This window comes from Halyomorpha halys, unplaced genomic scaffold (genome assembly GCF_000696795.3).
Source record: "Halyomorpha halys isolate HHAL.00 unplaced genomic scaffold, Hhal_1.1 Scaffold749.1, whole genome shotgun sequence".
NCBI classification, from domain to species: domain Eukaryota; kingdom Metazoa; phylum Arthropoda; class Insecta; order Hemiptera; family Pentatomidae; genus Halyomorpha; species Halyomorpha halys.
In genome coordinates, this window is record NW_027116653.1 from 254,945 (window position 1) to 267,123 (window position 12,179).

A 12,179-nucleotide genomic window follows, 5' to 3' on the forward strand; every position below is an offset into this window, starting at 1 on the left:
AAAAAAAAAATTGTTTATTGTATTCTATTATTGTATATCTTTTTTTTATGATTATACCATGAATATGTAATGTAAATATGTCCGATGAAGAATTGATAAGTACGCTGTGTAAGATAGCAACCTAATGTATTTAGGCAGCATATATGAATAAAGTATTTCTCTCTCCGAAAAAATTGCAAATCTTAAATTCGTGTTGATCACCCTCAAAATATGAAAGTGTAAAGTATTAAACTTTCTAGGTAAGAACTCACAATAGCTATGGGAGCATTGTAATTATGCAATAAAAAATTGCAAATTCTTCGAATTTTCTCTGTATTTTGTTAAATTAGGTAATGCTATCAGAATGGACGACAACAGAGATCCTTTGATTATGGAATATGTCCCAGATGGCAGATCAGGGGGTCGCTCTAGGATACATATCTCGACTACATTGAGTGACTATAGAGCGATGGGGCAGGACCTCCGACAGGAAACTTGCAGAAATATGGAAGACTGGAATTCCTGGCTGAATGCTCCTCTACGCTGAGAGGCACTAAAGAAGAATGCTAAAGAAGAAGAAGGCCATTTTTTCGTGAGCAATACTTCTTGACAGATGCAAACCATTCTTTTTATAATTCTTAATCAGTTAAAATAATAATCGATTGAAGGTATTACATTTAAATTGTGGCATGCTAATTAATGTTTAAACTAATATAAGTAAAAATTTACAGTTAAGTGTACATGCTCACCCAGAATGTATAAAACGATTTTATTTATTTTTAAATAATTCATAATTATTATGATTTTCATTCGTTTTAAAAATGTTTTTTCTACCCATCTTAGTCTAATTTGGTTACACCTCTAGCCTCCAAAGGAAGAACCAGAAGGACAGGAAGATGTTTATGGACTCTTTTCCTGAATGATGTAGTATCTAATACCTCTATCTATTCCTTCTCTGATATCAGTATCTACTTCATTATTTGTAGTAAATTCCCAGGCCTCTTTCCGGTTTCTATCTATTGATGGAGTAAGTATTGAGTTTTTATTTCATTCTTATGAAATTCAACCTATCTGGCCTTCTTGTCACTTCCCTCCAATGCTCCACGGAGGGTGTTGATGTAGAGATCATCTACGAAAGGTAGATGGCGTGCAAGTTTTATTTGTTTCTTATGTTATTATTTATTATTTTCTCTGGATTATCTCTATAGTTTGGTGAGTCAAATCATAAAAAAAAATTTCTTTTGAGGTCAATGACTTTCAATTTTATGAAATTTTTTATTAAAATTATCACCACATGGTACAACGTTTCGGGACCACTGTCCCATATTCATGCACCTTAAACCTCATAATTTCCTCTAGGAAATTATGAGGTTTAAGGTGCATGAATATGGGACAGTGGTCCCGAAACGTTGTACCATGTGGTGATAATTTTAATAAAAAATTTCATAAAATTGGAAGTCATTGACCTCAAAAGAAATTTTTTTTTATGAATTATTTTCTCATGTTTTTATTCAATTCTCATATTATTTATTCAGTTCTAATATTTATTTTTTTCTAAGGAATGATTGAACCTATCTTTACTTATTTGTATGTTTCAAAGATTGTTAAAATATTAGAATGGTTCGGACTATGTTGGAATAACCAACGGAATAATGACTGGAGTCTTTTAGCCTAAATTTAATGAGATCCTTTCAATATTCATTTCTAGCCATTTTACCCACTACTTCTAATAAATAACGTTTGCTAACTCCTTAAGATAATCAGGTTAGCAATAAATCAGAACTGTTCGGTACATACATAAATACCACAGGATGAAAGAAGAGAGGTAAGATATGGTCATATTTGTAAATCGACTTTTCCAAAATAATGATATTTGATCTCCATAAATTTAGAACAACAGATAGCATACAACTGGAAGGCCTTTAACAGCGATTTTACGAGTTGGTTGCCATTTCTATGAGTAAGATCGATCTATACGGCCAAAGAAACAAGCGTAGTGATATATTCGACTGCTGACCTCGCTGGAAAGATTCAGGAAGCATACTCGAAATATCTTTAATTCAGGTCAGGATTGAGCAGGGTCAGGGAAGTACACTTCCTCGCTTGCGAAGGCTACGATCGTCGGCAACAACTTACCGCGATCGTTTGTCAATCACAGACTTACGTCCGACTGTCAGTCGTGGCAGATCTTTTAGTGTAGATGGCCCTGTCAACATATCAACTTATTAACTACGATGTTATAATGAAGTATTGACATATCTCTCATTAAGCAGGACCAGCTCTTTAATTGCAGCCATTATTTTTGGCTTTTAACCCATAGTAATCGTATTTGATTATTATTATTATTTCTGTTCTTAATTTATATCAGATTAGAGGAATGTAATGTCAACATCCCGGATAAATCAAATGAATTTAGTCTAATTTATTTATTTAAAAATGTCCTTACAATTCTGAGGCTACCGAACAGAAATGGCTTTGGAACAAAAATTAAGTTTTTAAGACGAAGCCCGAGATCTTCTGTACCTTCCTTTGTATTTTTTAAATGTATTTATTTAACGTGATTTATAACTGTACAAATAATAAATGCAATAAGCAAATATGTAGAATATTTTATTTACAATTGAAAATCTTGGGAAGGAACCATCTATTGGTGGTACTTCAAGCATTAATTTAAATTAGAAGGTCCAAGGGCCATCTTCTTTTCAGACGCCTCAGAGGATTATCAGGGATACTTAGGGATGAGAGATTAAGAATTCATGGGTTAGGATGGGTAAGGAGTTTGGAATGGAAAGACGCACTTTTGGGCCATATCAGCATGCTGTAATGTTAAGGTCTTTATGGATGAGTTTATTTGTAACGTAATAAGGAGCATCAAGGATTTTACGTAGGATTTTGGATTGTAAGTATTGGATGCCAGAGGAATTCGATAGTTTGGTAGAGCCCCAGAGCTCAATTCCATATGTCCAAATTGGTCTGATTATCGTAGTGTATGATAATTTTTTGGGAAGTTTAGAGCGTTTGTCAAGTAGGTGTAGCATTCGAAATCTACGAGCAGTTTCTTGTCGTTTCATTCTTATATGAGGATTGTATTTTTTAAAATCGATCCATTGGAAGATAAGACAATCGGAGTCTAATTATTATTTTTTGCAATCGCAGTTTAAGAACTGAAGAGGCAGACATGGCCAAACCCCCTACAAATATAAACATTGACTAACATTCAAAATTTAAAATTTTTAGAACAGTTAGAACATTAATCGATTTAGTAATTGACGTTACCACTACGCATTCTAGTTGTTACAACTATTGTAGTTCGGTCGCCAGTTCCTGATGTTTTCGGATATGCTCAACCACAGTTGAGCTAATGTTTTTATAATTGGGGACTGTTACTATTATTATTATATCAGATCGAAATATAAATAGAGTAATTACTGAAAAAGCGATATTTAGTATTTATTTAATGATTGGTTATCAGAAAAATACAGGCTGAAAAGAATATGTACCTATAAATTTTCATCTAGTATTCTTCTAATATGAAATTAAAATCTTGATTATAGGGCGATTGTAACTTTTTACATATCTATTCAGTAAAAAAAAAGAATGGGGTAAATGAGAACTGAAATTTCATTAAATGGACTTTGACCTTCAATGATTACTCATTAGAAAATTGTATTTCAGTAAAAAATTGATATAGCTTGTTTTACTTGGTTTATTTAGAATGAACCCTTAAATTTTTTTGATTTTTTTAGTTTTCGTGTACGACATTTCTTTTTGTTTTTTTAGAATTCTAATCCATCTCCGCATTAGCCCATCAAACGGGACGAAAGCGGAAATGGCCTTGCATATCCGCATAAAAACCAACAATAGCTGTAATGGGGAAAATGCGAACGAAGCCCACTGAAAAACAAAGAGGTGGGTATATCTATTTTTTTTTTAATGGAAAAATGAAATTTTTTTCTAATGCGTATGATTACTTATTTTAAAACAGATAAAAAGTAGTTCGCGTAGTAATATAAATAGTAATAGTTTCGAGTAATAGCACTCATCCGATAAGAAAGACCAAACTGAGAAGGTTTTCAAGGCATGGCACTCAAATGCCTCAATTTTTTAATACAATTCTACATTTGAAAATAATTTAGTAATTCGAATTACATATAATAAATTACTTTTATAATTTTAGGAATGTCTTGATTATTCGGTTTGAGTAATATTAAGTTAAGAGTTTGTCTGAACTAAATTGGATGTTTGTGTATTCTGAGCAGGAGGCTTCAGGAGATGACTATATTTAAAGTAGAGATAATGCCATCTCTACTCTGTAACATAGATAGTGTTTATTAAATTTTTGGAAGACACATCTGTTATTGGAAGACAGTATATTATAAAATATTTGAATATTAAAAGTTTTATTAGGCCCTTGGATAGAATATGATTCAATTAATTTATTACAGCTTACTGTAATACCTATCATGTTAAAAACAATAACTGCGTTGACTCAGTTGGACATAATAACAGTTACGTAATATGACTTCTTATTTTAAAAAGTATTTTTATTATTAAACCATTTCATGATTGATTTATGAACCTAGTAAGAATGGAAAGTTTTAAAAGGAGAAACTTATTGTTTGATTCAAAATCCAATAATGTTGATTGAATGGAAAGCATGGATTGAATGGACCTTTTCATCCCAGATAATTATTATTGCTTCATAGTCTAAATAGATTGATTAGAATACCGCCATTTTGTATTTCATGATAGAGTTTCGCACATATTCAAGTAGACATTATTAGAAGATTAGTTTGGTGAATAAAATAACTATTGAAAATAGTAGATTAAGTTCTATTATCTACAAGCATTTTTGGAACAAACTTGCTTTTATCAAAGTAACACTGTGATTGAATTCGTTTTAGGAAAGCTGTAGGGTGAATGCACTTTTTTTCTACTTTGAAAATAAATATAAATTTGAACTATACCTTCTTTGATACAATTAGCTTCATAATTTTGTAATCTGTGTAAATTGTTGAAAAGAAAATTAAATATTTTCAATTTAAGATTTCAAGACCAAGATTTGTTTTGTTTTTATTTTTCTAATTCATTAATTGCTTGAAGTTTTACACAATTTAAATTGAACGCTCCCTTTACAAAGGCCCTAACTACGAAATTTAAGAATACTTTGACATGCTAAAAGATTGAGAAAATCTAAGCATGCATAATGCGTTTAATTTGGCGCCCCGTTAAGATATATTAAAAATCACCTTTACCCTTCATCGTAAACCTACCAACTGCCCTTAAGTCTCCTTTGACAATGTTGATCTCACCCCTGTCGAACAGATCCGCTGCCTTGGACTACACCTGGACAAACGATTAACCTGGAATCCTCATATAAGACTGAAAAGACAGGAAACTGCAAGCCGATTTCGACTATAACAGCAAACACTGGACAAACGGTCTAAACTTCCAACACATTACAAAAGACTGATCTACATGACTGTAATAAGGCCAATCTGGACATGCAAAGTTGAGCTTTGTGGCTACACTAAACCTTGGAATTCCTCTCGTATTCAATCCTTACAATCCAAAATCCTTCGTAAAATTCTCAATGCTCCTTTGTCACAAATAAAATCATAAATAAAGTCCTTATTGTTCCTTATGTAACCGATCTACCCCGAACCAGATATCACTCCTTCCATTATAATCTCCCTAACCACCCAAACCCACTAGTTTCTAACCTAGCTTCCTCTTCCATTTCTGAAAATCCTTCTAGGCGCCTGAAAAGAAGATGGTCACGAGACCTGCTAATGTAAAAACATTATAAGAGTGCTACCAATGGGTAATTTCTCTACACGCCTTAATAACATACATCAAATTTACTAAATGTCTAATTATGTACAGTTGTAAAATCCAATAAAGATAATAAAAAAAAAATTTCTATCTGACGGTAGATTGATTTAGATATCAATCATAATAGACGATAAATATCGAACAGTATGGCGAAAAGTATAAACTTTACATTGTTTCGCCCACCTCTTGTCATTTATTCAAAATTTCACATTAAATTTTAAATAACCATTAATATAATATTTTCAAATTTTCTATGAATTTTAACCAAACAAGATTTTTGAAAAAATGTTAAGTTGGATTTAAAAAAAACAACATTAAACAAACTCATTTTGCTTATTTAGATTTTCCTACTCTTTTAGTGTGTCAAGATGATACCGAGAACGAGCAATGAAATTCAAATCCCGTCTTATGTTTCCTGTAATAATTAGGTTATAATTCTTTATGAAAGCTAGCTAAAATCAACAATCTGTTAATTTGTTCAAAGGTTAGTTCAATCTTTGTAATAACCAAATGTTAAAAAATGGAGATATTTGCCTATATTTAATGTAAGATTGAAAAAACAAAATTATATGATAGGAAATTAGGGCTCTTTTTAGTAGATTTTTTTTTTTGGCCTCTGTATATTAATAATTGCTCGACAGGATATAAAACAATTGGAAAAAACATAAAACAAAACAAAAAAAAAAAAAAAAGGAAGAAATTCTTGAAAAATTGTATGAGCCATTTTTTGTTGATAGTTAATTTAGGGAATCTAGTGGACAGTCTCCACAAAATTTTTTTTTTTATTTATTTGTTGATATTTACAACTGTATAAAAAAATACAACCAGTAAATTTGATCATAATGACATAATGATATGATACAGGATGTAGAGAAACTACCCAGTAGTAGAACTCTAAAAACAGTTTACAATATAAGGTCACGAGGCCATCTTCTTTTCAGGCGCCTTGGAGGATTGCCAGGAATGGAAGAGGAAGCAAGGTTAGAAACGAGTGGGTTTGGGTGGTTAGGGAGTTTATTATGGAAGGAATAATATCGGGTTCGGGCTAGATCGGTTACATAAGGAACATTTAGGTCTTTATGGATGGTTTTATTAGTAACAAAATAAGGAGCATTGAGGATTCGAGAGGTATTCGAAGGTTTAGTGGAGTCCCAAAGCTCAACTCCGTATGTCCAGATGGGCCTTATTATTCTCATGTAGATCAGTCTTTTGTAATGAGTTGGAAGTTTAGACCGTTTGTCTAGTAAGTGCTGTAGTAGTCGGAATCTGCGTGCAGTTTCCTGTCTTTTCAGTCTTGAGTGAGGATTCCATGTTAGTCGTTTGTCAAGATGTAGTCCAAGATAACGAATCTGTTCTACAGGGGTAAGAGCCACATTATTAAAGTATACTGTAGGGCAGTCGGCAGGTTTACGACGAAGAGTAAATGTGATTTGTTGGGATTTATCTTTATCCTCCAATTTCGACACCATTCTTCGAGGATTGTCTACAAAAATTAAAATACATTTAAAACATACATCCTAGTTTTCATCATCTAATAAACTGACAATTGCGTTTTGTATACATACGTCATGGAGTTCTCGACAGCTATACACGGAAATGAATCACGTATTCGATCTGTTCTGTAATATTATCTAATATAATAACATGTTGTGTAATTGAAGAGGCTTTACAGCATGCAGTGGTGAGAAGGTAACATTTAGCGGTGAAATGTAGGACATCCGCCATCTTTTTCATTATGATTGGTTTTTTTTATTTGTTTTTTCTGTGGTAAGAAGTTAAACTTCATTTACATTATTGAGAAAATATTTTTGTATTTATATTAAAAAATAAAAACTATTCATCATTATGACTGGAAAATAAATGATTCTTCCCTTCTACTATTTCCTTTCATTTTAATATAAAAACTAGTATTGGGAATTTTCTAAAAACGAATTAATGTTCTTTACGAACAACTTTACTAAGAAAAAAACAACACAATTATTGTTATATATTTTGACAATTTACACGCAAACGGTGAGGAAAATAGACATATGTGAAGAATATAAACCTTGATAAATTCATTTTCCTATAAGAATGCGTCAAAATAATTTGAGTCCCATAATGACACCGCAATAACAAAATGCTTCAATTATGAAGAATCCTTTCTGGTACTAAAATCTCGTTTTACACATTACTTTGATTTTTCGCATTTATGGGGAAATTGTCAAAAGCTTAAAAAATTGTAGGTAGTAGTACCCGATCTACCCCATCAGGACGCACCGGATCAGAAAAAATGGTTTCAAAATTTGATTTCATACGAGAATTCTTCCTTAAAATTGTTTCTTTCCTAGAGTTAGGTGCGCTGGAAGAGAACAGAAAGTAAATAGAGCAGGAAGAAACAGTATTCACAAAGATGACCCAAGTTCTGGCCTATGCAGATGACGTCGTCATCATCGGTAGATCCCTGCAGAGCATTAGGACTGCTTTCGAAGCGATGGATGTCGAAGAAAAAAGGATGGGCCTGCATATTAATAAGGAAAAAAACAAGATTATGGTTGGGTAAGAAGCCTCTGGACCAGAGGATGAGTCGCCTGAAAATGGGCCCCTATAATTTCGAAGTGGTAAGAAATTTTACTTACCTTGGCTCTATTATCAATGAGAACCAGGATGAAGAAGGAGAAGTAAAAAGCAGAATTGCTGCTGGGAATAGAGCTTATTTCTCCATTGTAAGGCTAATTAAAAGCAGACTTGTAAGTAGTACCACCAAGTTCACCCTGTACAAAATGTTGATAAGGCCAGTCTTACATACGGTGGAGACACTTGGATCCTGAGCAATAAAAGCATTAACCTGCTAGACAGGTTTGAAAGAGTAATTCTGAAGAGAATCTTAGGGCCCGTATGCGAGAATGGTAATTGGCGAAGAAGGAAAAATGGTGAACATTTTGGGCTTTATAAAGAATGTAATATCTCCGCGTACATAAGGATACAGAGGTTTAAATGGCTTGGCCATGTAATGTGGATGAGCGAGGAATGAGTGGCTCTTAAACTGTACGGTTACGTTCCGGATGGTGTGCGGCAACGTGGTAGGCCGAAGGGCCGATGGAAGGATGCTGTGAGGCGGGATCTGCTAAAACTGAGGATCTCGGTCACCCTTACAGAAGAAAGAGAAAGATGGTTGGCGGCCGTTGAGCAGGCCAAGGGCAGCTACATGGGCCTGTTGTGGCAGTAGAAGAAGAAGAAGAGGACAGAAAGAGGTCACTGAGTCGACTTGCCTACCAAAAGAAATTTCATTCTTCATAGCCAATACTTAACGAGTTTCAATTTCAAAATTCTCAAAACTATCGGGAAAAGGTGGGATTTCAATCGAGTTTTAACACACTGTATAATTCATACTTACAAATTTGCTAAACAAATCATTAGAAACTATACGCGATGATTAGCTCAAAGACATCTCACCTCAAATGGGACATTGCTCAAGCCAACTTTCGACTGGTTAGGCCTCGACCCTTTTGGCTAATGATCATTTATAAGAAAAAAACATAATAAGCATTAAAAATTAAAATTAATTTTCTTGAATATTTAATGCAGACTAGGTTATTTTGTTATGTAGTATCTTATCTTGTAATGATTATGAGAAGGTAATTGACAATGTTTAAATTTTTTTTCTACTATAGTTCATGTTCTTTTATAATTTTTCAATCATTTGTCGTCAACCTTTTAAATAATTTTAAAATTCTTTTTTTTTATCCTTCCAATTGCCCCTCAATAATATATTCAATTCAATAATAATCACAGATATAGAATCGTTTAAAAAATAGATTTTCTAAGAGAATCCGTTATCTTTCATTGCAAATTCCAGAATTAAATCAGCTAAAGACAAACTGTAAAATGTTACTTCAATATCAAAAGAAACATTATTCATCATAACTAAGACTTGAGATTCTCCAAACTCAAAGATAAAGTGGGTTTGTCGATCGAGTCTTGAGTATCCGTTTAATATTTATATATTACTAATTAAGTCATTCTTATATTTTACTACAGGATCAGTTTTTTTCCCATATAAATTAATAAAATAACAAGAATCACTAAAAATGAAAGGAATGATGGAGAAGCAGACCAAATATGGATAGGAAGATACCAACATTGGCTTCAACAATGTTCAATGTTGTATTCAAAGGAACTATTTTTATATCCTTATTTAATTTTTGCAGGCCTTATTAATATTTATATTGTGAGATGAAAGTTTAAAATAAAATAACGGCGCTATTTGTGGAAAAATATATAATTCATAATTCATTGTCAATTTTCTTCTTATAATTTAAATCTCTAAAACATATAAAAATAGTTTATATTTTTTAACGATTCCTTCAAGTAAGTTTTCTTATTAAACTTTAATTATACAAACCGAAAATGTTATATATTTTTTTTTTAACGGAACGGTCTTAAAGACCACGCGAATATCATTATTTTCACTTCCCTTCGTATCCCTTCTCTCGTTCTTTCTTTCTTTTCACCTCTTCCTCATTCTTTCCGATTGTTCCCACCTTCTTTCTTCGGTCCACGACCACCCTTTCTTGCACCTCTCTCCCCCAGAAGGACCTTAATTTATTTTAGTCTTCTCCCATAGTCATCCCTATCGAAACAGTTTGTTATTTTCAGTCTCTCAGTTTCTTCCCTTATCTGTTTAATGTACCCCTCAGCATTCTTGTATCCTCTCATATTATAGAAAATTTCTCTAGTTAATCTTTTTGGGTGCATCCTCACCATATGTCCGTGGAATCTTAATCTTCTTATTTTTATGTCTGTTTCCAAATCATTTACCTCTTTGTGTATTTCCTTATTAAGTCTCAACCTATAGCCTTCATGTGTCTTCTTTGGGCCATAAATTCTTCTTTCTATCCCTAACATTTTCCTTAGGCTGGTGAAGGAAGGAGTTTCCATTCCATACAGTTGTATTTATATTTTATACAACAATATTAACTCAAATATTTATACAGATAACTATGATTGTTAAATGATTCATTTTATTTAGTTTTGATAACTGGATTACCATGGTGTAGCCATTACAATTTTACTAAGTATTTTTTCAAATGATCGTCACTAATGATATTATTAGTGTACCCTTTAGAAGCATCACGATAGTTATTAAGTACAAGACAGTGTTAAAAAATATTTACTCAGAAAATAATTCACTTAACCTAGACGCGGAAAAGAATTGTAATGAAATACTGTTTTAAACGTAACTTACCTCCTCCAACCAAGAAGTGGTCGCTGGATTATGTCTTCTTCTGAAAGCCCGACCATACCGAGGCAAGCCAATAGCCAAGCAAGGACAAGAAGTCCCACGATGACTCCCAGTCGCAGGGGTAACAGCATAACTGTCAGGATTACAGCCTATAAAAAAAAAAGTCTCTCAGTAAAATAAATACATAATATAAAAATTAATGAAAAAGTGATAGTTTAAGACCACGCGCAAGAAACGGTGTTGTGAATAATAGAAGCTTATAATAATAGATTACGAATAAATCATTAATTTATTCCGAAACAATATCTGAACATATCACTAGAGATGTATCCTAAGTAAGCAGGTCTTATTTATTTTTTAATTTTTGGTTTAAACAGCCAAAGCTATTTCAAAATCTTCATCTAAATCGTCTTCATATTGATATAACCATATTCCTATTTAAAAATTATTGTTTAAACATAAGAAAATGTTGTCAAGTTGACATTTCAAGTCAACATTTGTTTTAATGGATGAAGGGGATTTACTAATATTATGTGACTAAAGCTTTAATATTTATTTTTTAAAAAAAGTTAGAAACCTTTGATTCTTAAAACATGTTGTTTCGAATTCTATCCTCGGTACGATTAGATTTTTCTTAATATTACGAGACTTTTCATTCATGACTTAGGATTTTGATTTATCGGTCAGCGTGGACATGATTCGAACCAACAGATTGTAACTGTGGTATACAGAAATATTTTTAAAAAAATAAAAATTTACATTATCAAATCTTTACTTGATAAACTTTCCAACCACCCAAACATACTTGCTTCTAACCCGGCTCGTCCTTCATTGCCTAATAATCCTACAAGGCGTCTGAAAAGTAGATGGCATCGAGATCTTCTTCTCTAGAAATGTTCTTGGAATTCTATCAATGGTTAGATTCTCCACATGTTTGTATTATGTAATTTTATCACTAACAGCAAATTTACTTGTTGTATATATTTTATACAATTGTAAAAAAACATTAAATAAATTATATAAAAAAATTTTTTTTTTTTGTAAAATGAATCTCATAATAGTCACAAAATATCAGTACATTCCCTTCACTCTCTGCAACAAATGTTTACTACTACCTACAACGTGACAATGCACGCACCGT

General features: G+C 32.3%; 1 protein-coding gene across 1 annotated transcript in view; it reads right to left on the minus strand.

Moving 5' to 3' along the window:
• LPCAT (lysophosphatidylcholine acyltransferase) overlaps positions 1-12,179 on the minus strand; it is an 88,193-nt gene that overhangs the window by 18,640 nt on the left and 57,374 nt on the right. The window contains exon 2 of the mRNA XM_067053392.1: positions 11,042-11,187. Coding sequence (XP_066909493.1) covers positions 11,042-11,187 — 146 coding nt within the window. The remainder of the gene's footprint in view (positions 1-11,041; positions 11,188-12,179) is intronic.